The sequence below is a fragment of the Misgurnus anguillicaudatus genome, chromosome 22 (assembly GCF_027580225.2).
Source record: "Misgurnus anguillicaudatus chromosome 22, ASM2758022v2, whole genome shotgun sequence".
Classification (NCBI taxonomy): domain Eukaryota; kingdom Metazoa; phylum Chordata; class Actinopteri; order Cypriniformes; family Cobitidae; genus Misgurnus; species Misgurnus anguillicaudatus.
Window position 1 is genome coordinate 34,760,686 of NC_073358.2, and position 23,888 is coordinate 34,784,573.

Genomic DNA, 23,888 nt, shown 5'->3' on the forward strand with positions numbered 1-23,888 from the left:
AATTAACAGCTTCAGTGATATTTTTAGTCCTGACATAGGCCTACTGTATGCTAATGTAATGCACTGTATATGGTGTGATATCATAGCTCTAGGCTAGCTGTTTTGCACAACTTTTAGTGTACATTTTCACTTATTTCTCTCTCTCTCTCTCTCTCTCTCTCTCTCTCTCTTTCTCACTCACTCTCTCCCACTTTTCCTCATCTGTCTTGTCCAAGCAGCCAAGGTCAACAAAGTCCCAGAGCTGGATGAGGAGATAGACATTCTCTCATCAATCATCACCAAACACAGAGAATCGGAGATGAAGCACTCAGGTAAAACAGTATGCCAATACTTGAGGCCACCAGTTTAGCCAAGAACCATAGGAATATTATGAGTAATTAGCTTCTTAAATGTCAGTGTGTTTTTCACATAAATCATCTGACTTAATCCATTTGCCACATTGCACACAAGTAAAGCTGTGTTCACCCCGCTTTTGATGTTGCTGTGTGTTGCCAGTCTTTTTATATCAACAAGAAGCCTTCTGGTCCTAGCAACCGTTAGGACCATTAGGAACTTCAAAGCTACTGCATGTTACTTTATGTCATTACATGTTGATATGAAGTCATTTCATACCACTTAAAATGTTAGAATGATTCTTTGATTAATTTTGACAATTTGCATGCACATATAAAAGGGGAAAGGGGATGTGTTTGTACTTTGCGTACTTCTGGGAGCACCACAACTTTGACATTTGTACAGTAGCCTATTGCAACAACACATAGTCCGTGAATAATTTTTAAGGAAGCCCAAGCAGCCCTCTGTTTAATGGACATTTTTTGGTTATTTAAACTGTTGTTGTGCAGAAAAGAGGAATGTAAACATTGTTTTTAAAAAATCTGGTAACACTATAATAAGGGTCCATGAATCATGATGAGCTGATTCCTAAATTAACTAACAACGAAAAACATGTCATGCTGTACTTAATGACTCTTTATTAGTTTATGATTAGTACATGCCTTAATTCAGCATTAGTTCATGTTTAAGGAAAAATACATTTACAGTATGTCTTAGTTCATTATGATTCATGGATCCTTATTATAAAACCCCCGTGGGTGATTCTCGCGAAATCCAGACTTAGAAAGTGTCCAGCATCAGATTTTTTAAAAAGCCCTTGAAGCCAGTTTGTTTGGCACATATAAGATTAAGGTCTGAACTTACTATAACCATTATTTTTAGAGGATCTTAAACACATTTCCAATAGAATTATTTACATTTTTTGGATTATCTTTATAAAAAATTATCATTACCGCAACATGATATTACATTAAATATATGCATTTACAAACTCATGTTTCGGTAATGAGAACTAAAAAGTTGTCTAGGTACTATGACAAACAAAAATGCAACTTTTATCTGGAGAGAAAAAATAAGAACTGCTTACTTGGTAGCCATCTTGAGTGTCACAGTCAATTATGTCCCTTCCAACAAATTTTTTTAAATGTTAGTTCCTTAAGGGCTTAAACAATGATTGAAAATTGTTGCGGAGGATGAGAAAATTGTTTTTGTACACATTTATATTCCTTATTATTGTCTTTACATTTACCAATGATTACCAAATACCACATGTTTCTTTACTGTAAATGTTTTTAGTATAACATGCACTGAAGCTTTTTAGTTTTTAGATTTTTTTTAATTAAATTAATAAATATTTCCATGTCAAAGAACCCAAATCCAGTGATGGACACATTGCGGTAATGAAAATGTTCCCCTTAAATGTGGAAAAATCAACAAAATTGGTTTGTATGATGTCATTTGATATCATGTGCAAATAGTACATGAAAAGATGTTTGTAACTGATTACTTTTTATTTGATACTCATACTTTGCATTTACTTTTTTATCAAAATGTTTCATGACACCTCATAAGTCTAATTTCGTGAGAATCACCCTTTTGTGTTCAACTGAAACTTAAACAGCAGTACGGCAACGGCATTACGGTGAGCAAATACTGCTGAATACATGTTTGGATGAATCGTTCCTATAAGCAAAGAACCGTCACATTGTTGCTGCTTTATTAAGAGTTATAATTTACTTTTGCTTTCTCCATTCTTCAGCACCCTCTTCGGTTGCCCCTGTAAAAGTCACTGAGGATCATTCATGGGCAAACAGTTTACACAAAGCAGAACCTTCTGTTACCTCTGTTACACCAGATAAGCCTCAGACCAGCGATCTGACCACCTCCTCATCTACCACCAGCCCAACCTCACACGCTTACATCATCTCTGCTGTACACAGCGCCCCCTTTATAGTCCCATACCCGTCTGAAGACCACTCCTTTATTGGTGAGACACTGTTGTTTGTTAAAATATTTTAAATATATTTCATATTGTACATGTCTAAGAAAATAATTTTTGTTTTTCTCCAGTATTTTTGGGTGTGTTTCTCATGGTGGGCTCAGTGGCCATGGTCTTGACCGGTGTATGTTGGGTCAGGTGAGATTTCATAAATGGGCCTGGACTGGCATTTTTTTTTTTTCTCAATAATAGTCCAGCTTAAAGACCCCAACTTATCAACTTCTTGATAAATTAAGTTTTGGTTTCTGTGTTGACATTTTTTTTATAGTTATCGAAGGTTGAGGCAGAAACCTATTAAAGGGCTATTTTAAAAAAAGCCAGTATGCAGTTGTTACAGTTTAAGTCACAAGCCATAATTTGCTAAATTTGACAAAATATTTATTTTTATATTTTAGTATTTTTTGGTCTGCTCTCCACAAATAAAAGCAAATTACACATTTTAAGGTGCATTTTATTTTTATTTTATTATATCCATCGAATACCCATATCTAATACGACATGTAACCAAATTCAAGTTGATTTTGTTTAGAGGTGGGTTGCTCATAGCCAGACTATATCAGGTCATATTTTTTAAAATCTGACTTTTTCCATGTTTAAGTGCTATAATTGGGTCCCCAGTGCTTCTGTCAACCTAGAAAATGTGAAAAAATCAACCAAGTAACTTAGTTTTGGTAAACCCTTCTCTGCAAGCATTTGAAAAAATAGGTCATTGAAATTTGACTCCCCTTGTGATATCAAAAGGGGATAATACCACCCGTTAATCTGTATTATCCAACCACGTCACTGCCCAAAACGGCACATATTTGCTCATATTTACAAAGTGGCAATTTTAACATTTTATAATAAATTATCTATATGGTATTTTGAGCTAAAACTTCACGTATTCTGGGGACACCAAAGATTTATTTGGCATCTTAAAAAAAGTTTGGCGAAATGTCTCCTTTAAATCATAGGATCATAGATAATTAGAGTTTTTTTTTTTAAAACATTAACAAATACAAGCAAATGGGCATGAATGATATTAATACAGTGTCATCTTTAATTTCAGATTCCAGAGAGGAAATCGTCTGGCCCAGAAGGCTGATTATTCTGCTTTCGGGTTGATGGGTTCCCGTTCTAATGACGGTGCCATGGTGAGTAAAACAAATTCATCCGAAACCAAAGCAACATATTTATCTGCCTTCATGTTTATAGGCTCACTTATTATTTGTTTCCAGCCTGGAGATAAGACACTTGCTCAGAGTGCCCAGATGTACCACTTTCATCTTCAGAAACAACAGATGATATCACTCAAGTGAGTAATCTGCATTTACAAACTCCTACTTGTCCAGCTCTCATCATCTGCTTTCATAGATGAAACACGATGCCCACCTAAATGGCTTTATAGAATAATAAAATTATTAGATCATGTCTTTACAATCTACACCTAATCTTTGTCTGCATGGATTTAAGACATTTAGAAACATACTGAACAGTTGCACCTCTTTTCCGCATAGTTTTAATGTCTTATTTATGAAACTCTGCACTTTTTGATATAATTCAGCATCACGTTTGCCAGATACTCGCTTAGGGGCCAGTCACACCAAAAGCGCTTTAAACGCTTGCAAACGCAAGGCGCGACGCACTGCCTTTTTAAAAAAAGAGCAGTGGGACGCGGCTTTTCATATTGCTAAGCAACCACCGAGTCAGCTGTCTTGTCAATCAAATATTGAAGCGTGAGCGCTCTTTTGCTGTTAACTGTCATATTAGCAGAAACTTTAAAAAGAGGGCGCTTGCTCTGACCTTGTTTGAAGGTGAGAGGTGCACAAACACGCAGGAGAGAGTGAGCGAGTGGAATCCGGTTCTTCAAAGCAAATGTAAACTTCCCTCACCACAACGTAAGGCCCGCCTCTCCCCTCATTCGATTGGACAATGGAAACCGCTTCTCCGCTCTCAGCGCTCCTTCAAAAACGCGTGCGCGGCAGGCGGCAAAAAACCGCAAGGCGCTCGGCGCGCATAAACAACGCGCAAACGCTCCCTGCCCATAGAATATCATTCAAAAAAGGCGCCTGCAACTGCCATAAACGCTTTTGGTGTGACTGGCCCTTTAGTCTTTTGTGTAATCAGAGTTTAGTGTTAAGTTAGTGTCTTGCAAGTATTTTGTGAATGTGAGCGTCTCTTTTATTGACAAGACACGTAATGCACATAGATTTAAACACATATTTTGAATTTGCGCCCCTCGGAAGAGAAGGCACCGACTGCCACTGGTCTTGAGTTTCTCAAATGTTGTTGTTTTCTCTTCCAGACAGAGGAACCAGATTCCAGAGTCAGGAGCCACTACGGATGAGGAAACTGAGGATGGAGACTTTACTGTGTATGAGTGCCCTGGACTTGCCCCAGTAAGAGCACTGCTTCATTATTTTGAGTGTGCTGTTGGGTCCTAATTTACCTGTTCATACTATGCACTTAATGGTTGAATAGTTCAAGCAAGTATAATAATTCTCTTAATATGTACTTACTCTTGCACCTTTCTATATGTATATAACTTCCTTTTGTCAGACGAACACAAATAGTTTTATATTAACATTCCTATTGAAGTTATCCAAATGACTCCAGTGGGCTAATATACTGTATGTCATCTGAAGCAAGATGATAAGTTTGTGAGAGAAAACGATTGATATTGTACTTTGTTAATCAGCTATAACTATCACACATATAGGAATAATTGATGACAAGCCATTGAATTATTCAAAAATATTATTATTCGCGTCGTGCCTAACAACGCCCTTCAGCCGTTACTTATTCACGATACAGCACAGCCTCTCGTACCTTATTGCTTTTATAAAACGGTTACCACACAATATTAAAGTAAAAAAAAATTTGTGCAACTTTCATGAAGTTAAATCAATAAAAGCATTCCTTTCGCTAGAAAAAATAGTCCCTGACTGCGAACAACAACATGAGAGCTCAAATAAAAACAACAAACTGTTCTCAGACTTTGTCTCATTATACGTTTGTGTTGCTAAGGGTGTTGCTAAGGGTGCAGTGATATTAAATAGAACCGTTGGGTGAAGCGGTCATAGCAGTGTTTTATCGTGAATAAAGCACACCTATTGACCAATCAGAATCAAGGATTGGAACTAGCCATTTTATAATATAATATTATATTATTTATATTATAATTATATACTCATTATTAAATTATAAAATAATTGACATTATTTGGACCAGAGTCAATTATTCCGCTTATTCATGAATTTCAGCTGACGTCACTCACATCTCAAACTTGTCTTCCGCCATTTTGAGTACCTGAAGTGGTCGCAAAATAACTAGAAGCTATGCCTTCAATATGTTGTGAGCATCAAAATCGCTATTTTTACAACACTAAGAGGGCTCGACACAACATGATCTTTTGCTCGAAGTATCAACTGTGTCTCTACACGTGAACTCGAGCATTGAGAACATTGTTTGTGTACACATAGTCTACTAAAAAGAAGGTTTTGAACAACTAACTTTGGTTGTTTTGGTGTCCACTCGCCGCCATCTTGCCAGTCAAGATGTATCGATCTCCGAATGCGACGTAAGAAGGGAGGAGAGTAAAGATGGATAGCTCCTAAAGCATAGTTCTGTATAAATGCACGGATAATTCGTTGTTTTGTCGCAAGTGAAAAACAATATTGACCTTCTCGTTGAAAAAGGAGCCTCATATGAGATTCATTCATTCACATTCGGAAATCGATTATTTATGTCTGGCAAAGATGGCAAGTGGACAAAAGTCTGTAGCTGGACAGTAAACTCTGTGTACACAAACAATGTTCTCAATGCTCGCGTTCATGTGTAGAGATCCAGGTGACACTTCGAGCAAAGTTTCATATTTTGTCGCGCCTTCTTAGTGTTGTAAAAATAGGGGTAGTTCGGTAGCAGCGGACAGCGTCTGGAAGAACGCATCAGGGATCGAGTAGGCATCACACCCTAACCCAAGATATTTGTTTAAAGTAGCGTTTCTTTTCATGACAGTCGAGGTGCGAAATGTTGTCTTTCTTAGCCATTTTACTGTATCCGTAAGAATTATAGACAGTAAAAGATAAGAAATCCATAAATCATAGGAAGCTAGCCAATGCTTGTCAGTAGCCTACTTGAACTCGGTAGATACTCAATATGGCGGCAGGCAACTGGAATGACACATGACTGATATTCATGAATACCACGGTTAACACAAACATTGCTCTGGTGGTTATTTTAAGACATTTGACAGGTCAGGCATTTTACAGAAAAATAATCAACACCCGTGGAACATTTCTCAACCAATCAGAAAAAAACATTCAACAGGCCTATCCTATATAATTCAATTCATCAATTAAAGCACCACTAAATTCCTTCCTTGTGTAAATGGTTTGCATTATTTTAAGAGTGCATGGAGCTACATTTTGTTTTTTAACCAGAAATAGGAGACCTTCATTGTACTTTTATGATACTAGTTTCAACATACTGCAGTTTGGGACATACTAATTCAAATTTAGTTTATTATTTAGAACTGATGGCTTTTTTACATCAGTCATCCTCTGTGTTATGAGGTTTCCTGTAGTGCCTACAGTGTTTGAATGTTTTTTTCTCTTTCTAGACTGGCGAGATGGAAGTGAAGAATCCACTGTTTGATGACTCCACCTTTCATCTCAACCTGCAGAGAAGTTACAACTAAACACAAGGACTGAGAGAACGCATGACCCCAGATGACTTCATATACAATCACGTACCAACACACGCACGTCCATGAGATTTTCAAAGATGCACTTAATGTATTGGATTCATTCAGGCATTGGTAGCCATGCAGTGGTAAAGACCCTTTATCCATTGAATGCAATTGATTTCAATTCAATAGAGATAGAAATTGTTGTACGGCTGTGCAAGATACAATCTCCTTAGCGTTGCAAAACAGCCATAGCATCACCGGCCTGTTTATTCACACACAGACACATAGATGGTTCATGAATTTTTCTATGAAACAACCATCCTTTTTAATGACGAGCCCAGATGTGTGAAAATATTTATTGCATGGACTAAAAGCTAGTTCGTGTCTCTTTTGTTTCTTTATGCATTCTGGAAAACCCTGATAGTAATATCTTCTAGAAACATGCATCAAGGGATGTATATATATTTACAAAGCTTGAACAAGATTGAACTATCAGTGCTCTTGATACCAGCCTGACGCTCGTATAACATCAGATCATAGCGACTTCATATGTACTATATTGTGAATACTGTGCAATGGAAAGGGAACGTATTTATAGAATTGTTTAGACATAATGTATCTTGCCTGCAAATGCTATTCATCTATCTATGGATGTGAAAGATGCCCATTTGATTTACATGAGTAACAAAAGACATTCAGGAGCAACATAGATGATACGTTTAGCGTATTTAACCTTATCTTTTACCAAAATTGTCTGTGACTGTATTTTTTAAAATGGTGATTTTAATATTTTTTTATAATTGTGCTCATAAGAATAACCCTAAATGATATTATGTAGCCTCTGTATAATCAAAATGGTCCTACTATGCATGATTTAAGACTGTATTATAATGCTGGTTCACAGAAAAACACATGGACTGTATGCCGATATGTATCATTCAAAATGTTTGTTACATCTTTTCTTTTTTATCAAACCTGACCTGTCCCCGGTTAGCATTGTAAAGCGCTGTATATAACTGATATTGTGTACAAAGCAGGCCAGGATTCATTGGTCTGTGTACAGTAACTCTGGTCTCTGCACTAAATTCCTGTTTGCTGACGGTGCTGTGATACAGTTTGATTCAAGAGCGCATGAGAGCTCATCACTGCTGTTTCTCAGGAAATCTGCCAACAGCAGCCACCGTCTGTGCAGGATCGTCTCTGATTCCTGTCGGATAGCCGTTAAAGGAATAGTCTACTCATTTTCAATATTGAAATGTGTTGTTGCCTTGGCTGGGAGTTGTTGATGCATCCCTCTGTCGTCTGTGTGGGTGCGCGTGGGCGCTGGAGCGCGCTGCGATGCTTCGATGGCATTGGCTTGGCCCCATTCATTCGGTTGTGCCATTTGGAGATGAAGTTGGAGGTGACCAAACACATCAACGTTTTTCCTGTTTGGGACGAGTGGTTGTGCGAGCAAGTTTGGTGGTACAGGGTGGAATGTGGCGCTTTTCTGGGCGGATTTGGAAGAGAAACTATATTTTGTGGCGTAATAACACTTTTGGGAGTACTTCGACTTGCCTGAAAAGTCCGCTCCCCTTCTCACTCTCATAATGGGAGAGGGAGGGTGTTACTGCGCCGAGTCAAGTACCCAAAAGTGCTATTACGCCATGGAGTGTGGTTCCTCTTTTGAATCCGCTTGGAGAGGCGCTGCGTTTTGTTTTGTACCACCGGGCTTGCTCGTGTGGCTGCTCGTCTTGAATGGGAAAAGCGTTGGTGTGTTTGGTCACTTCTAACTATGTCTCTGAATGGTGCCATTGAATGAATGGGGCTGGGCTGAGTGCTGTCGAGGCATCGCGGCGCGCTCCGGCGCTTGCGTGCGCGCACACGGATGGTGGAGGGATGTGTCAGCAATTCTTGGTTGGGGTAATAACATATTTTGGTGTTGAAAATGAGTAGACTATTCCTTTAAGTTCTTCTCAGACTTGTATCTTTGAATCTTCTAGTCCAAAATTGTGACAGTGTTGTCTTTCAATGTTGCGTTAAAGCAGCGGGTTGGGGCAGAGCGAAGCCTTTAAAATGAAAAATGTGCCTCCGTTTGCAAATGACCCCAGACTCCAAAAACGAAAAAACTTTGCTGGACCTTTAGTTTTCAGCCATGCAGGAGTCGGCATGTAAATGCTGGTCTTCAAACCTGTGAACCTTTCAACCGCTGAGATTGCCTGACGTGCATGTAAAGATGGAATACATATACTATATAGATATAGACAGAAATATAAAGAAAAAATAAATTTTTATAATGGCTGAAATAATAATGACGTCTTGTCTTTTTATTGGTTATAAACCTGTCAGAGTTTATCATACATGGTCAGAATGGGGGTAACCTAATGTTCACTTTTGTACGTTTAATGTATACTAAACATAATACAATGGTGGACCTTTAAAGGAACAACTGTTTTGTACACCTAAAAATTACCTGGTACAAAATTGTTTCTTAAGGTACACAATAGGTCTTTAGGGTATAATATTATACTCCAAAGGTTACAACATTATGCGTTGTATACCCATAAAGGTACAAAAATGAACCTTTTTTGGCAATGTATAGGAGAAAAAGACATTTAAAATTGTAAATGTACAGACGCATCAGTCTTTATTAAATGATTGACATGTTTTGACTGTATGTAGATAATGTTTACAGACAGTGTATTATCAGAAGTTGCTATTTGTTACAACATGAAAGGTCAGCAAAAAAATCATTCAATCAAGACCATCTGCTGGCTCACGCCGGTTACAACATCTTAAATGTCGACACTACTCTGCTGCTGGGTTGACAATTTTTCCCATGAAGAGGATTGAATTTTGGTGGTCAACGATGAAGATCATAAATGGATGGTCGAATACAAAATAATTCATTGGATTGGGACCAGCAGATCCCAAAAGAATTGAAGTCACGGCTGCTGCAGTGGTTCCTTCTTCATCCACATCCAGAGCCGCTTTATGCAATACCTAAAAACAAATCACAAAGTCCAACAAGTCCACTTTAACATTCAAACAAACAAAGAGGATTGAAATTCATTACAGCAAATAAAATATGACGTAGATAATATGGTGTAATTAAAAAAAATTGCCTTACCTCTGAAACGGACAAACCTTCTGCTGAAAGTCTTGTGAAGTTGGCATTACCCGTGAACATTTCATGTATTCCCATCCCTTTCAAAATCTCCCTTAGGGTATATGAGGTTTTAAGAGACAACTTGGGGACATAGACGTGAACTTTTCTAAAAGACAAAACAAAGTGCCTGAGTTAAGGTCTCTTGAGAATGGTAAGAACATGAAATGAAAGATATTTCTACTGTATATTTATTGCAATTCAAAGGTCAGTGAGGAAAACAGTAAAAATAAACCTTTTTGTAACTCCGTTTTTCCACTTTTCAAAGTCTTGACGACTAATAGCCGCCTCTAGATCAGTGATGGATTTGTCTGGGAGAGCCAGAAACATGGAGAACGAGTCATTGTAGTCGAGAGCAAGGACTTTAGTGGAGAGGTGTGTGTCATAAAAAACTTTGAATTTATCGTTTTTATACATCATTTGTACTTGAACGGTTGTATCAGCATCCACATGAAATTTACTCTCACGGGTCCTTTTTGGATCAAATGGCATATCCCATTTTCCTTGAGAAAGAAGCAGTGTTTTTGTTAGAAAAGATAAAACTACCAGAGCCTTTTACTTTTATACATGCATTTGGTTTACCTTTAAAATATATGTAAGTGAGAAGGATCATCTTCATATCAGGAGTTAGATGTTGAACAATGTTATCTATTTTGCCGTGTGTTTTCTCCTTTACATATGCATTAATCTTTTCTACGGTTTCTTTGGAACTGAAGTCCACGGAGAAGCCTTCTGACAGGTAAAACTGCTTTACCTTCTCAAAAAACTCAGGATGGGACTTAAACATGTCACTCAGATAAACAGCGGTACCAACATCAATGTCCACCCCTGTCTTCTGGTTGATTTCCTCCAAGAGACTTTGATATGTCTTGTGCATTTCTTCAGTGCCTAAGACAGAGCTGTTATGGCCAATGCCCTGGTGAAGCTGCTGTTTGGTCTCACCACCAGCTCCTAAAGACAGCGCAGAAAGGGCCATTGACACACTTATTGGAGAGAAGAAAATATTCTTGGACTGATACTTGGGTATTGCCGTAAGACCCTTGTACAGACGGAAACCAAAATCATTGTTCATGGACAACAATAATGGAAGATTGTTGGATTTCTGTGATGGATCTTCATCCTGTCCATGGACGATTGGATGAAAGATTACCAAAGAACAAATCCAGAAATATATGATGCTCCTCTTCATATTAATGTATTAATATCAGGCCCTGAAAAAAACATAAAAGAGACACATTTTGGTGACACAATAAAATGCAACTATTAGTGACAAACAAAACCTATTCAGTGTCATGTCCCACACTCCCTGCTGTAGCTTAAATGTGTGTATTGATCCAATTCTACTCTATAGATTCCTCATCTGAATAAACAGATTTCCCACCTGTCCAGCCAGCTGTCGTCTCTTTCTCCAAACTGAACTGCAGAATAAAGCTGTGTCCTTAAATAAGATAATAAAATAACCTTTACTCTGTTTACTTTGCTGTTATTTTGCAATGAAACTGTAATTATTAACTTTATGAACACAAATCAATGCAAACAAAGAAGATCTCACATTATAAAAAATACTTTGCTGCCTTTTATTGTAAACAAATTACAATGGCTTTGCAAGTGACTTCACCTTCCTATTTTAAATTCTAATTATTGGTTACAGCAGAGATACACGCTTCATAAATGAGGCACCTGGGGTTCAGTTGATGGGGCATTGTGTTAGAATTGCAAAGGTCATGGGTTTAATCTAAAAGGAGCACATACAGATAAAGAAATGTGTAGATTGCACTGTTGTTTGGATAAAATTATCTAATAAATGAACAATTTCAACATTATGGGTGTGCTATTTGCAGTCAAAACTTGAAATATAAATAAATTCAATATATTGAGTCTGCAGTATAACTAATTTAACTTGTCCTTTTTTACCTATAACTATTTTAAAGACTTTCAATAACACATGAATGGCAGACTCCGAGTTGGAATACTTCATTTTACTAAACATGTGTTTAAAACATTACATTACAAAATATTTAAATTAACATTTGTTAAAATAAACATTTAAATGACTTCTACATTGTCAGAATCCCAATCACCATCAACATTCACTCCTCCCACTCGTTCACTCTCCCCTGAGTATTAATCTTCGTCACATGTACCCCATCACCATGCCCCTTTTAAACCCCCACACTCCCTTTTACTCGTAGGCTGTTTCTCAATTCCAGGAATGCAAAGAACGGACTTGCATCCTCGTGGAGAATGAACTTGCCAGGCGACCTCGGAAGAATGAACTCAGAAGGTCGCGAGAACACAGAACGCACTTATGAGATTTGAGATGTGTGCGATCTTCCTGTTGGTCACCTGACCTCCGCCATTGTTTGCCGCATTGACTTATGGGGCGTGCAGCGATTTCAGTGCGCAAGTCTGCACTCGATGCATCCTCGATATCAAGAACACATCCTGGTATTTTCACACGTCCTCTGTACTTGCATTCTTGAGAATTGGAATGAACTTTGACTGTTAATGATGACGTAAAGCAAGGACACGAGAACACAAGATCGCTGAAGAACGCATATTGAGAAACAGCCATTGTCTGGTCTCGTCAGTTATGGATACACAGACTCACCTGTACTACTCACCTTCTACTTACCTGTTGAGATCCGCTGCTTGCTGTCTGAACTGACCTATGAATCGCCACCTCTGTCCAAGCACCCTTCCACCATCATCTGCAAGAGAGACTAAGTTATTCATCCAGCTAAGTGTTAACCAGAAAATCTATAACAATATACTAACCTGATATCCACCTGCTTTAGTGTTTCAACTAATAAAGTGTTGTTAAAGCTACCTTCAGTCATCTCCCTGTCTCCAGTGTGACAGATGAACAGACAAAAGATATGCAAAGGCCCACTGAGCCTGGGGAAAGTCCGGCTCGCGATCCATTCGCGGAACTGGTACAGGCAGTTCGCCACTCATAGTTACCCTCATCACCGATAAATCTACCCACCGTGCCCAAAGAAATCCTTCACTCTGCTAACCAACTACTACTTCTGCAAAACCCAGCTGCTTCGTCAACTGCCTCTGCAAGTCACATGGCCTGACCAGCAACATACACCGGTGAGGCGGAAGATGGCAGCTTTTTTGCTACAGGTATCTGTACACTTCAGTTTTCTAACGATTCTTCACGAGTGGCTTTTGTAATTTCATTGCTGTCTGGACGAGCTCTCCAGTGGGCCCAATCCCTATGGAACTTTGATTCCCCTGTATTAAAGTCTCTGTCTAGTTTCATTCAGCACTTCAAGGAAGTCTTCGGCCAAACTGTAGCAGATCTCTCCATTCACGACCAACTCTTCAATCGACGTCAAGGAACTAGTCAATGTGATAGTCATTTGTGAACTAGTCATTTAGTGGCTGGAATAAAATCGCTCTGATCACAGCTTTCCTTCACAGTCTCAACGCTAATGTCCGTCAGCTCATAGTGGTCTATGATGACACCATGGGTCTTGAAAACCATTTGTGTCTCTCAGTGTCTATCCGCCTGTGATGTCTTCCTCCGCTCTCGAACCCCTCTATGGCTCCTTCAGCACATGAACCTATGCCAGTTGATTGTACTCACCTATCCTCCTCAGAACATCAACGTCGTATTCGGCAGAAACTCTGCTGTGGGGGTGACAAACATATCATCGCAGACTGCCCAGTTCGACATCCACGCCCGGCGGTAAGTTCTGTTCAGATTCTTCCTCATGTAGAAGTTTTAAATCGTACTACAGTGCATCAAATAACCTCCCGTGTTTGTGTCTCACCGAAAGCCCTCAATGCCTCTGGATCTGCGGGGATCTTCATCTCCACACAACTTCTACAAAAATTAAACATCCGCAAACAACGCTACCACCAAGGCATTAGAGTTAAAACCATCCAGGAAAAACAGCTGGGTCGAGGTTGAATTTGCTACTTCACCCCCACATTAACCCTCCGTATTGGATGTTTGCACATTGAGGATGTCTCATTCATGGTGCTGGAGAAATCCACTGCAGAGCTCATCCTGGGATGCCCTTGGATGGCTCAACATCAACCCACCATCAACTGGCGAACCGGTGAGGTTATTAGTTGGGGAGTCCTGTTTACCATCTCAGAACTCCCCATCGGTTCCACTACCATAGAGAGTCCCCCGGTTCAGCACCAAATGGAGATACCTGTTGAAAACAAGGGGTTCTAGGATGTGTTTAGCAAACAGTTGGCTACCACACTACCACCACACCGGCCATGGGACTGTGACATCAAACTGCTACCGGAGGGTTGAGGCCGTGCACATAGACATCTTAACTCCCAAACTGTGAAGTTTAGTTACCCCCTTCCTCTGGTCCTCGCCACTCTGGAACTGCAGTGTGGGGCTTGTATCTCCTCAAAGCTTGACCTGCACAGGGCCTTCAACTTGATCCGCATTCGTCGAGGTAATAAGTAGAAGACGGCGTTTGTAACACCCTCAGGTCACTATGAATACCAGCTCATGCCCTTCAGAATCTTCAACTCGCCATCTGTCTTCCAGGGGTACATGAATGGAGTCTTTTGGGAATACCTCAACAGGCTTGTGATAGTTTATATAGACAACATTTTCATTTACTCCACTTCCCTCTCAGAACATCACGCCACCCTTGTCCTGGAAAAACACAGAGAGAACACCAACTATACTTGAAGTTGAAAATTGCTTGAGTTTCAAACCCCAAGGTACAGTTTCTTGGCTACATCATTAACCAACATGGAGTACAGATGGATCAGAGGAAAGTGGAAACCATTTGTAACAAACCACTTCTGTAAAGGATCTCCAGAGATTCCTTGGATTCACCTATTTTTATCGAAGATTAATCAATAATTACAGTGTTATCAGTGCACCCCTAACCTCATCCTTAAAGGGTCGACCCAAATCTTTGTCCTTGACCCCTAAAACAATCGCAGCCTTTGATCGCCTCAAAGAAGCCTTCCATTCCGAACCAGTTCTAATCCATCCTTATCCAGATCTCTCTTTCATCGTTGAAGTCGACACCTCCTCCACTAGAGCCAGAGCAGTACTTCATCCATGTGCCTTCTTCTCCAAAAAGTTGTCCCCGGCGGAGCAGAACTATGATATAGGTAATTGGGAACTACTCGCCATCAAGCTCACACTAGAGCAGGGGTCTCAAACTCGAACTGGCTTGGGGCCATTTCTAAGAGAGACGTTTCATGGGGGGGGGGGGGGTGGCAGAGCTATTTTAACGTTAAAAAAGTACAATATTACTGTAAATGTCATGTTTAATTTCTATTATATAAGCAGTTCTTTTATCTTTTTAATATACATTTTTTTATAAAAGACAGTAAATCTTTTCTTAACCTTATCTAAACTAACACCTATTATAACCTTGCACTAAACTAACACATTTATTATAAAAAATACCCCCAGTAAGTGTTTCTGTTTTGATCTTTATTTTGGATTGTTTTCAGTCATAGTATTGACTTCATTATGTTCTTTGTTATTTCAGTTTTAATGAATTTTCTATTATATGTGGGAAAATATTAATAATTGAAAGTGATCCCATAACTTTTGAATGGGTAGTCCATATAAGGTAGTTGGACAGAAAAAAATAATAATACTGCTCTATGTGTAATTGAATAGTAAGCTACATATTATACTTCGTTATATAGCAGTATACATACTTTTATCTTCTGTACATTTCTTCTCATCTTTTTTCCTTTCTTAACCTTGGCACTTTGATGGCTCTTTTTCTTATCTGTAGTTTATGTGTTGCATTACATCTACAGCTCTGCCTCCATATGGGGTGTCTCCATTAAAAGCTGTGACTTGTTGATGTAAACCCCACCGCAGCTCGATCTTCTCTGAGTAACCGCTGAGTATCCACCCGGAAGTAACAAATCTTCTCTGGACAAACGCTACAAAGTCCCGACCAGATTAACTGATCGCATGGTGACAATGATATGATTGACGCGAGGTTCAGTTGAGGAATTAAAATCCAATCATGCATTCTGTTATCTTCGACATCACGGAGCCCCCGGTTCATGGCTGCGTAGCAACGGGTGACACGACCCACGCCACGGAGCACAACTTCCGCTCCCGAGCACTTTAGAAAGTAATGCTTTGACTCATTTTAACGCGTTGTTACACGCGACATGTGAACGAAAACCTGAACGTTTAAATAAAAAAATCTAACAAATATAAAACAAAGTGAATAAAAATCTTTCTGCGGGCCAGATTATGTTATATTTTTGAAAGATGACGCGGGCCGCAGAGAGGGGGAGTGTGGGCCACAAATGGCCGGGAGTTTGGTCATTACCGACCATCGCAATCTGGATTACCTTCGTGAGGTTAATAGATTAAACCCACGCCAGGCCCATTGGGCCCTTCACCCGCTTTAATTTCCCTGTAACCTACCGACCAGGAAGCAAGAACCTTAAAGCTGATATCCTCTCGCATCTACATAATTTATCTTCAGAAGACCTCCTATCCGAGCACATTCTCCCTCCAACCATGTTCATCAGCCTGATCATTTGGGATCTCGGCAAAAAGATCACACAGGAAAACCTCCTTCATCCTGCTCCGCCAGAAATCCCTGAGAATCTCATCTTCATACCCAAACACCTACATAACGAACTCCTGGATTCTGCACACTCCGCTCCGGGCTTTGGACATCTAGGTAGCAGGCGTACCCTCTCCCTCTTCAGTCAACAGGACTGGTGGCTGTCTATCTCCCAAGATGTTTCCCAGCATGTTATAGGATGCTCAGTCTGTGCCATAACCATACCCCTAGAAGACTAGAGCCCTTGGCAGTTCCAGTTGTCGACTACTGGTTACATCAGAGTGAGAGGGTTTGGGACTCGACTCCAACAGGCTTTGCGGAGGCACGAAGACCAAGCTAACCATCATTACTTTAATCCACCCCAGTACCAACCTGTCCAGAAGTTTGGCTTTCCACTCGGGACATCCGCCTTCGCCAGCCCTGGCGTAAGCTAAGTCCTTGTTACATCGGTCCCTTCACAGCTGAATGAAGTCACCTACAGGCTCAACTTACATCCACAGTACATAATCTCACCATCATTTCATGTTTCACTCTTAAAACCCTTTACTGATCCTGTCTCTCCTTAAGGGCGATTTATAGTCGTGCGTAGGTCCTACGGCGTAGCAGCGACGGCGTAGGTTCCGCGTCGGTTTTCATTTATACTTGTGCGTCGCCGTCCGCGTCGACGTGCAAACACACGCGAAACCGCTGGTTGGCAGTAATCACGCGTGTAACCACAGTAGCAGCAGAAGTCGTCACAGAAGAAGAAGCTAAGCAAGTAAACCCACAAACGAAGAAGAAATAGCAACTTGTTGTGTATAATTTGAGAAGACCAGCAATGATGGAAGTAAATAAACAGCGACTTATGTTTCAGTTTGAGTTAAATCACTCCTCAACTTGGATCTTCTTTGATTTCACCGTCTCAAACGGAAATACCTATGACGCAGTTTTTTTACCTGACGGGAGGGGTTCTGGTGGACCAATCACAGCGCTTACGGTCCGCGTAGAGCCGACGCGCTGTTAGAAAATTTGTGAGGTGCGCGTCAGGCTACGCAGAGCTACGCACAGGCTACGGATAGCCTACGCCGTAGGTCCTACGCACGACTATAAATCGCACTTTACTCCTTCCATCACCCTCCACATCCTCATTCACTCCTCCCACTCGTTCACTCTCCCCTGAGTATTAATCTTCATCACCTGTACCTCATCACCATGCCCCTTTAAAACCCTCACACTCTCATTCACTCATTGTCTGGTCTCATCAGTTATGGACACACAGACTCAACCGTACTACTCACCTTCTACTTACCTGTGGAGATCCGCTGCTTGCCATCTAAATCGCCATATCAACCGCCAGCGCCGTCCAAGAACCCTTCCACCGTCATCTGCAAGAAAGACTCAGTTATTCATCCAGATGAGTGTTAACCAGAAACTCTATAACAATATACTCACCTGATATCCACCTGCTTCAGTGTTTCAACTAATAAAGTGTTGTTAAACCTACCTTCAGTCTGCTCCCTGTCTCCAGCATGACATCCATAACTTGAACAAGGATTGAATCTGAATTGTGAATTGTGCAGGCATGCAAGGTTTTGTCAGATGGAGTAGTTGCTGTATTTCGATATCAGCACTCGGTAGCGCGTTTCCGCGTTTAACAACATCGGGCTAAATGTTCATATAAATATATTCTTATTAACTTATTGAAAGCATAAACCATTTAGTTTAAACATTTTGTAATTGATAGCTTAAAGGTAGGGTAACACATTTTGAAAAATGCTAACGGTAGCCGCCTAGCAATGAAATCCCGATCCCACCCTCAAGTCAAACCGCCATCCAAAGTCACGCCTCTTCGAAAATACATGAACACGCACAGATCAGACGGTCACATCTCATGTCTCATTCAGCAGTGAGAAAACTTTGCAGTACAAAGTCGAATAACACTGTTGCACCAAACAACTGGTTTACATCAGAATTATTTTAAGCACACGTTCGGTTGTGTAGACATAGTAACTGTTACGCTAATCCGCAAACGAACACAAATTTCATAAGCAACACAACGTTTCATCAACGTAGAATATCTGAATCCATCTCAATACAAACATATCGCGTACCTACCTTACCAAAATAAACAGTGCAACGACTCTTTCAGACCCTTTGCCTCCTGCAGCTGTTTGCATCTCGTGGTAAAGCAGTAAAGTTACCGATGTTCATTTGGGGTTTTGCTCTTGCTGATCCAGGCAGCTTTTGCAGTTGTTGTTATAAAAGATGCCTTTAGTTTTGTGCCTCCTGTGGAGGTTGTCAATTTAGCAGAAAAGTTTGCTGTTCTCACTGTTTACAGCAGGAGGTGAGCGCACGTGAACGCGCCGATGACGTATGGTGTCTGCGTGGACTCGCTGCGCGGTGGGCATTCAAATTATGCTTACGTATGAGGGACAAAAATGGAAAGGTCCGTTCGGACCGAAATCTATGATTTGTTGAACATTTTTTGGTCCTGCGCCTTTCACGGATGACATAAATTTCTACAAATACATTTGGGCGGCTTGGCGCGGTGATTGCTGTCAGGATGTAAGGAGACTTTTAACCAGCATAACAAAAAATGTTTCAGGATCAAATCTGTTACCCTACCTTTAAATGAGAATATACAAAAATATTTGAATTCCATAAAGAGAAAATTGCAATAAAACAGGGGTGTCAATCTGAAGGCCTACAAATCCACCCACCATTTTAATTTGCCTACAAGAGCTTACAAATTATTTTATTGTTACTATAGTAATTTTTTGCAGGGTTTTGTAGCAAAACAGGTATAGAATGGTGAAAGGTTTGTTACATTAGGACAACATGGTATGTTATGGCAAGGTATGGTATGTTACGTTATGGTAATGTATGGTATGTTATTGAAAAGTATGGTGTGTTATATTAGGACATTGAATGGTATGTTACGTTATGGTAACATATGATATGTTACATTAGGGCAACACAACATAATAATTACGTCTTTTTATTGGTTATAAACCTGTCAGAGTTTATCATACACGGTCAGAAAAAAAAGGTCGCTGGGGGTACCCTAATGTTTCATTTTGTACGTTTTTATGTATACTAAACATATACAACGGTGTACCTTTTGGGGTACTTTACCCCAAGGATCCATTGTGTACCCTTAAAGAAACACGTTTTGTACACCTATCAATTAACTGGTACCAAATTGTTCCTTAAGGTACACAACAGGTCTCCGGGGTATAATATTATACCCCAAAAGGTACAACATTATTTGTTGTATACTCACAAAGGCACAAAAATGAACCCCTAAGGGTACCAGCCTAGCGACAGAAAAGGTACAGTTTTGTACCTTTTTTGACAATGTATAGGAGAAAATTTGGTTAAAAAAGACATTTAAACTAGTAAATGTACAGACGCATCAGTCTTTATTAAATGATTGACATGTTCTGACTGTATGAAGATATTGTTTACAGACAGTGTATTGTCAGAAGTTGCTATTTGTTACAACATCATGTCAATGAACAAACTGCAGAAAGGTCAACAAAAAATCATGACATCAAGGCCATCTGCTGGCTCACACTGCTTACAACATCTTGAATGTCGGCACTACTTTTCTGCTGGGTTGACAATTTTTCCCATAAAGAGGATTGAATTTTGGTGGTCAACGATAAAGATCATAAATGGACGGTCAAATATAAAAAAGTTCATTGGATTGAAAGAAGTACTTTCCACCATAATTGCAGTCACGGCTGCTGCAGTGGTTCCTTCTTCATTTACATCAAGAGCCGCTTTATGCAATACCTAAAAACAATTCATAATTCAAACGAAAAAAATAAAGAGAATTTAAAGTACTTGCAGCAAATAAAATATGATGTAGACAATAATAACTAACAAAAAAGTCCCTTACCTCTGAAACGAACAAACCTTGTGCTGAAAGTCTTGTGAAGTTGGCATTACCCGTGAACATTTCATGCATTCCCATCCCTTTCAAAATCTCATTTAGGGTATATGAGGTTTTAAGAGACAACTTGGGGACAGAGACATCAACTTTTCTAAAAGACAAAACAAAGTGCCTGTGTTAAAGTCTCTTGAGAATGGTAAGAACATGGCCTTTTATTTTTAATGTAATATATTTCTAATAAATATATATATTTATTGAAGTTCAAAGGTCAGTGGGGAAAAAAGTAAAAAAGAAACCGTTTCGAAACGCTGTTTTTCCACTTTTCAAAGTCTTGACGACTAATAGCCGCCTCTAGATCAGTGATGGATTTGTCTGGGAGAGCCAGAAACATGGAGAACGAGTCATTGTATTCGAGAGCAAGGACTTTAGTGGAGAGGTGTTGGTCATAAAAAACTTTGAATTTATCTTTTTCATGCATCATTTGTACTTGAACGGTTGTATCAGCATCCACATGAAATTTACGCTCATGGGTCATTTTTGGGTCAAATGGCATGTCCCATTTTCCTTGAGAAAGAAGCAGTGTTATTGTTAGAAAAGATCAAACTACCAGAGATTCTTACTTTTAAACATGCATTTGGTTTACCTTTAAAATATATGTAAGTGAGAAGGATCATCTTCATATCAGGAGTTAGATGTTGAACAACGTTATCTATTTTGCCGTGTGTTTTCTCCTTTACATATGCATTAATCTTTTCTACGGTTTCTTTGGCATTGAAGTCCACGGAGAAGCCTTCTGACAGGTAAAACTGCTTTACCTTCTCAAAAAACTCAGGATGGGACTTAAATGTGTCGCTCAGATAAACAGCGGTACCGACATCAATGTCCACCCCTGTCTTCTGGTTGATTTCCTCCAAGAGACTTTGATATGTCTTGTGCATTTCTTCGGTGTCTAAGACAGAGCTGTTATGGCCAATGCCCTGGTGAAGCTGCTGTTTGGTCTCACCACCAGCTCCTAAAGACAGCGCAGAAAGGGCCATTGACACACTTATTGGAGAGAAGAAAATATTCTTGGACTGATTTTCGGGTATTGCCGAAAGAGCCTTGTACAGGCGAAAACCAAAATCGTTGTTCATGGACAACAATAATGGAAGATTGTTGGATTTCTGTGATGAATCTTCATCCTGTCCATGGACGAATGGATGAAAGATTACCAAAGAACAAATCCAGAAATATATGATGCTCCTCTTCATGTTAATGTATTAATTTCAGGCCCTGAAGAAACATAACAGAAACACATTTTGGTGACACAATAAAATGCAGCAAATGCTTTAATAAACTATTAGTGACAAACAAAACCTATTCAGTGTCATGTCCCACACTCCCTGCTGCAGCTCAAATATATTTATTTATCTAATTCTACTCTATAGATTCCTCATCTGAATGAACAGATTCCCCACCTGTCCAGCCAGCTGTCGTCTCTTTCCCCAAACTGAACTGCAGTATAAAGCTGTGTCCTTAAATAAGATGAGAAAATAACCTTTACTCTGTTTACTTTGCTGTTATTTTGCAATGAAAACTGTAATTATTAACTTTATGAACACAAATCAGTACAAAAGATCCTACATTATTAAAAAATACTTTGCCTTTATTTTTAAAACAAATTACAATGGCTTCGCAAGTGACTTCAACTTTCTATTTTAAATTCTGACCATTGGTTACAGCAGAGATACACGCTTTGTAAATGAGGCACCTGGGGTTAAGTTGATGGGGCGTTGTGTTAAAATTGCAAAGGTCATGGGTTCAATCTAAAAAGAGCACACATGCTGATAAAGAAATGTGTAGATTGCACTGTTGTTTGGATAAAATCATCTGATAAGTGAACAATTTCAACATTATGGATGTGCCATTTGCAGTCAAAACTTGAAATAAAAATTCTTAAAGAATTCATTACCAATATATTGAATCCGCAGTACAACCAATTTAACTTGTCATTTTTTACCTATAACTATTTTAAAGACTTTCAATAACACATGAATGACAGACTCCGAGTTGGAATACTTCATTTTACTAAACATGTGTTTAAAACATTACATTACAAAATATTTAAATGAAAATATGTTAAAATAAACATTTAACTGGCTTCCATTGTCAGGATCCCAATCACCATCAACATCATCATTCACTCCTTCCACTCTCCCCTGAGTATTAATCTTCATCACCTGTACCTCATCACCATGCCCCTTTAAAACCCTCACACTCTCATTCACTCATTGTCTGGTCTCATCAGTTATGGACACACAGACTCAACCGTACTACTCACCTTCGACTTACCTGTGGAGATCCGCTGCTTGCCGTCTGAATCGCCATATCATCCATCAGGTCTGTCCAAGAACCCTTCCACCGTCATCTGCAAGAGAGACTCAGTTATTCATCCAGATAAGTGTTAACCAGAAACTCTATAACAATATACTCTGCTTCAGTGTTTCAACCAGTGTTGGGGGTAACGCATTACAAGTAACTTGAGTTACTCAATAATATTACTTTTCTGAAGTAACAAGTAAAGTAACGCATTACTTTTTAAATGTACACATTAATATTTGAGTTACTTTTTCAAAAAAGTAACTCAAGTTACTTTTTTAGTTTAATTAATTTGATTAAAAATATGTACTGAATAAAACTTAACGTATGCACTCTCTGTGCCTGTGTGGAAACAGTTTGAGTCAGAAACTGAGATGGCAGGCCAGAGCTAAACATTTTTGTGATGAAATATGCAATTTCTGAATGCAGAACTTTTCAGTCATAAAAACACCTGCAAGGCCTGAAAGAGATCAAGCTTTAACCAAGAAAAAGTAACGCAAAAGTAACTAAAAGTAACGTAAGCATTACTTTCCATGAAAAGTAACTAAGTAATGCAATTAGTTACTTTTTTTGGGAGTAACTTAATATTGTAATGCATTACTTTTAAAAGTAACTTTCCCCAACACTGGTTTCAACTAATAAAGTGTTGTTAAACCTACATTCAGTCTGCTTCCTGTCTCCAGCGTGACATCCATAACTTGAACAAGGATTGAATCTTGTTTGCCATACAAACCTGTTTGCCACTGAACCTGCATTAACGACGACAGTGGGGCCTCCAGCCTTAGTAAAACGGGTTGGCACGTATGGTTGGGTTGTGATTTTGGCGCTTTCTTTGTCTTGCGAATAGTATGCCATACAGACCCGTTTGCCACTGAACCTGCATTAACGACGACAGTGGGGCTTCCGGCCTTAGTCAAACGGGTTGGCCTGTATGGTCGGGTTGCGATTTTGGTGCTTTC

The 23,888-nt window shown here is 39.4% G+C and overlaps 3 protein-coding genes across 3 annotated transcripts in view; 1 reads left to right on the plus strand and 2 right to left on the minus strand.

Moving 5' to 3' along the window:
* Positions 1-7,167, plus strand: part of npdc1b (neural proliferation, differentiation and control, 1b) — a 34,427-nt gene extending 27,260 nt beyond the window's left edge. Inside the window, exons 3-9 of the mRNA XM_055199264.2 lie at positions 219-311; positions 2,093-2,320; positions 2,404-2,470; positions 3,381-3,465; positions 3,550-3,626; positions 4,617-4,710; positions 6,933-7,167. Of these exons, the coding sequence (XP_055055239.1) occupies positions 219-311; positions 2,093-2,320; positions 2,404-2,470; positions 3,381-3,465; positions 3,550-3,626; positions 4,617-4,710; positions 6,933-7,010 (722 nt within the window). The 3' untranslated portion in view covers positions 7,011-7,167. The remainder of the gene's footprint in view (positions 1-218; positions 312-2,092; positions 2,321-2,403; positions 2,471-3,380; positions 3,466-3,549; positions 3,627-4,616; positions 4,711-6,932) is intronic.
* A 2,434-nt stretch (positions 7,168-9,601) lies between these two features.
* On the minus strand, positions 9,602-11,675 carry LOC129440136 (corticosteroid-binding globulin). The gene is made up of 5 exons (XM_055199255.2): positions 11,528-11,675; positions 10,729-11,357; positions 10,382-10,649; positions 10,111-10,255; positions 9,602-9,983 (listed from the first exon to the last, which is right to left on the minus strand). The coding sequence occupies exons 2-5, from the start codon at positions 11,333-11,335 to the stop codon at positions 9,789-9,791; spliced, it is 1,215 nt and encodes a 404-aa protein (XP_055055230.2). The 5' UTR covers positions 11,336-11,357; positions 11,528-11,675; the 3' UTR covers positions 9,602-9,788.
* An 8,403-nt stretch (positions 11,676-20,078) lies between these two features.
* On the minus strand, positions 20,079-22,064 carry LOC129440137 (serpin A3-1). The gene is made up of 5 exons (XM_055199257.2): positions 21,928-22,064; positions 21,215-21,843; positions 20,868-21,135; positions 20,578-20,722; positions 20,079-20,471 (listed from the first exon to the last, which is right to left on the minus strand). The coding sequence occupies exons 2-5, from the start codon at positions 21,819-21,821 to the stop codon at positions 20,277-20,279; spliced, it is 1,215 nt and encodes a 404-aa protein (XP_055055232.2). The 5' UTR covers positions 21,822-21,843; positions 21,928-22,064; the 3' UTR covers positions 20,079-20,276.
* Positions 22,065-23,888: the final 1,824 nt, after the last annotated feature.

Coding starts and splice junctions, on each gene's coding strand:
- LOC129440137 (XM_055199257.2), bottom strand. CDS start 21,821: ATGAAGAGGAGCATCATATATTTCTGGATTTGTTCTTTGGTAATCTTT. Junction 20,723..20,867: donor AAAAACAGCGTTTCGAAACG/GTTTCTTTTTTA, acceptor TTTGTCTTTTAG/AAAAGTTGATGTCTCTGTCC. Junction 20,472..20,577: donor AAGGTTTGTTCGTTTCAGAG/GTAAGGGACTTT, acceptor AATTGTTTTTAG/GTATTGCATAAAGCGGCTCT.
- LOC129440136 (XM_055199255.2), bottom strand. CDS start 11,335: ATGAAGAGGAGCATCATATATTTCTGGATTTGTTCTTTGGTAATCTTT. Junction 10,650..10,728: donor CACTTACATATATTTTAAAG/GTAAACCAAATG, acceptor TTCTTTCTCAAG/GAAAATGGGATATGCCATTT. Junction 9,984..10,110: donor AAGGTTTGTCCGTTTCAGAG/GTAAGGCAATTT, acceptor ATTTGTTTTTAG/GTATTGCATAAAGCGGCTCT.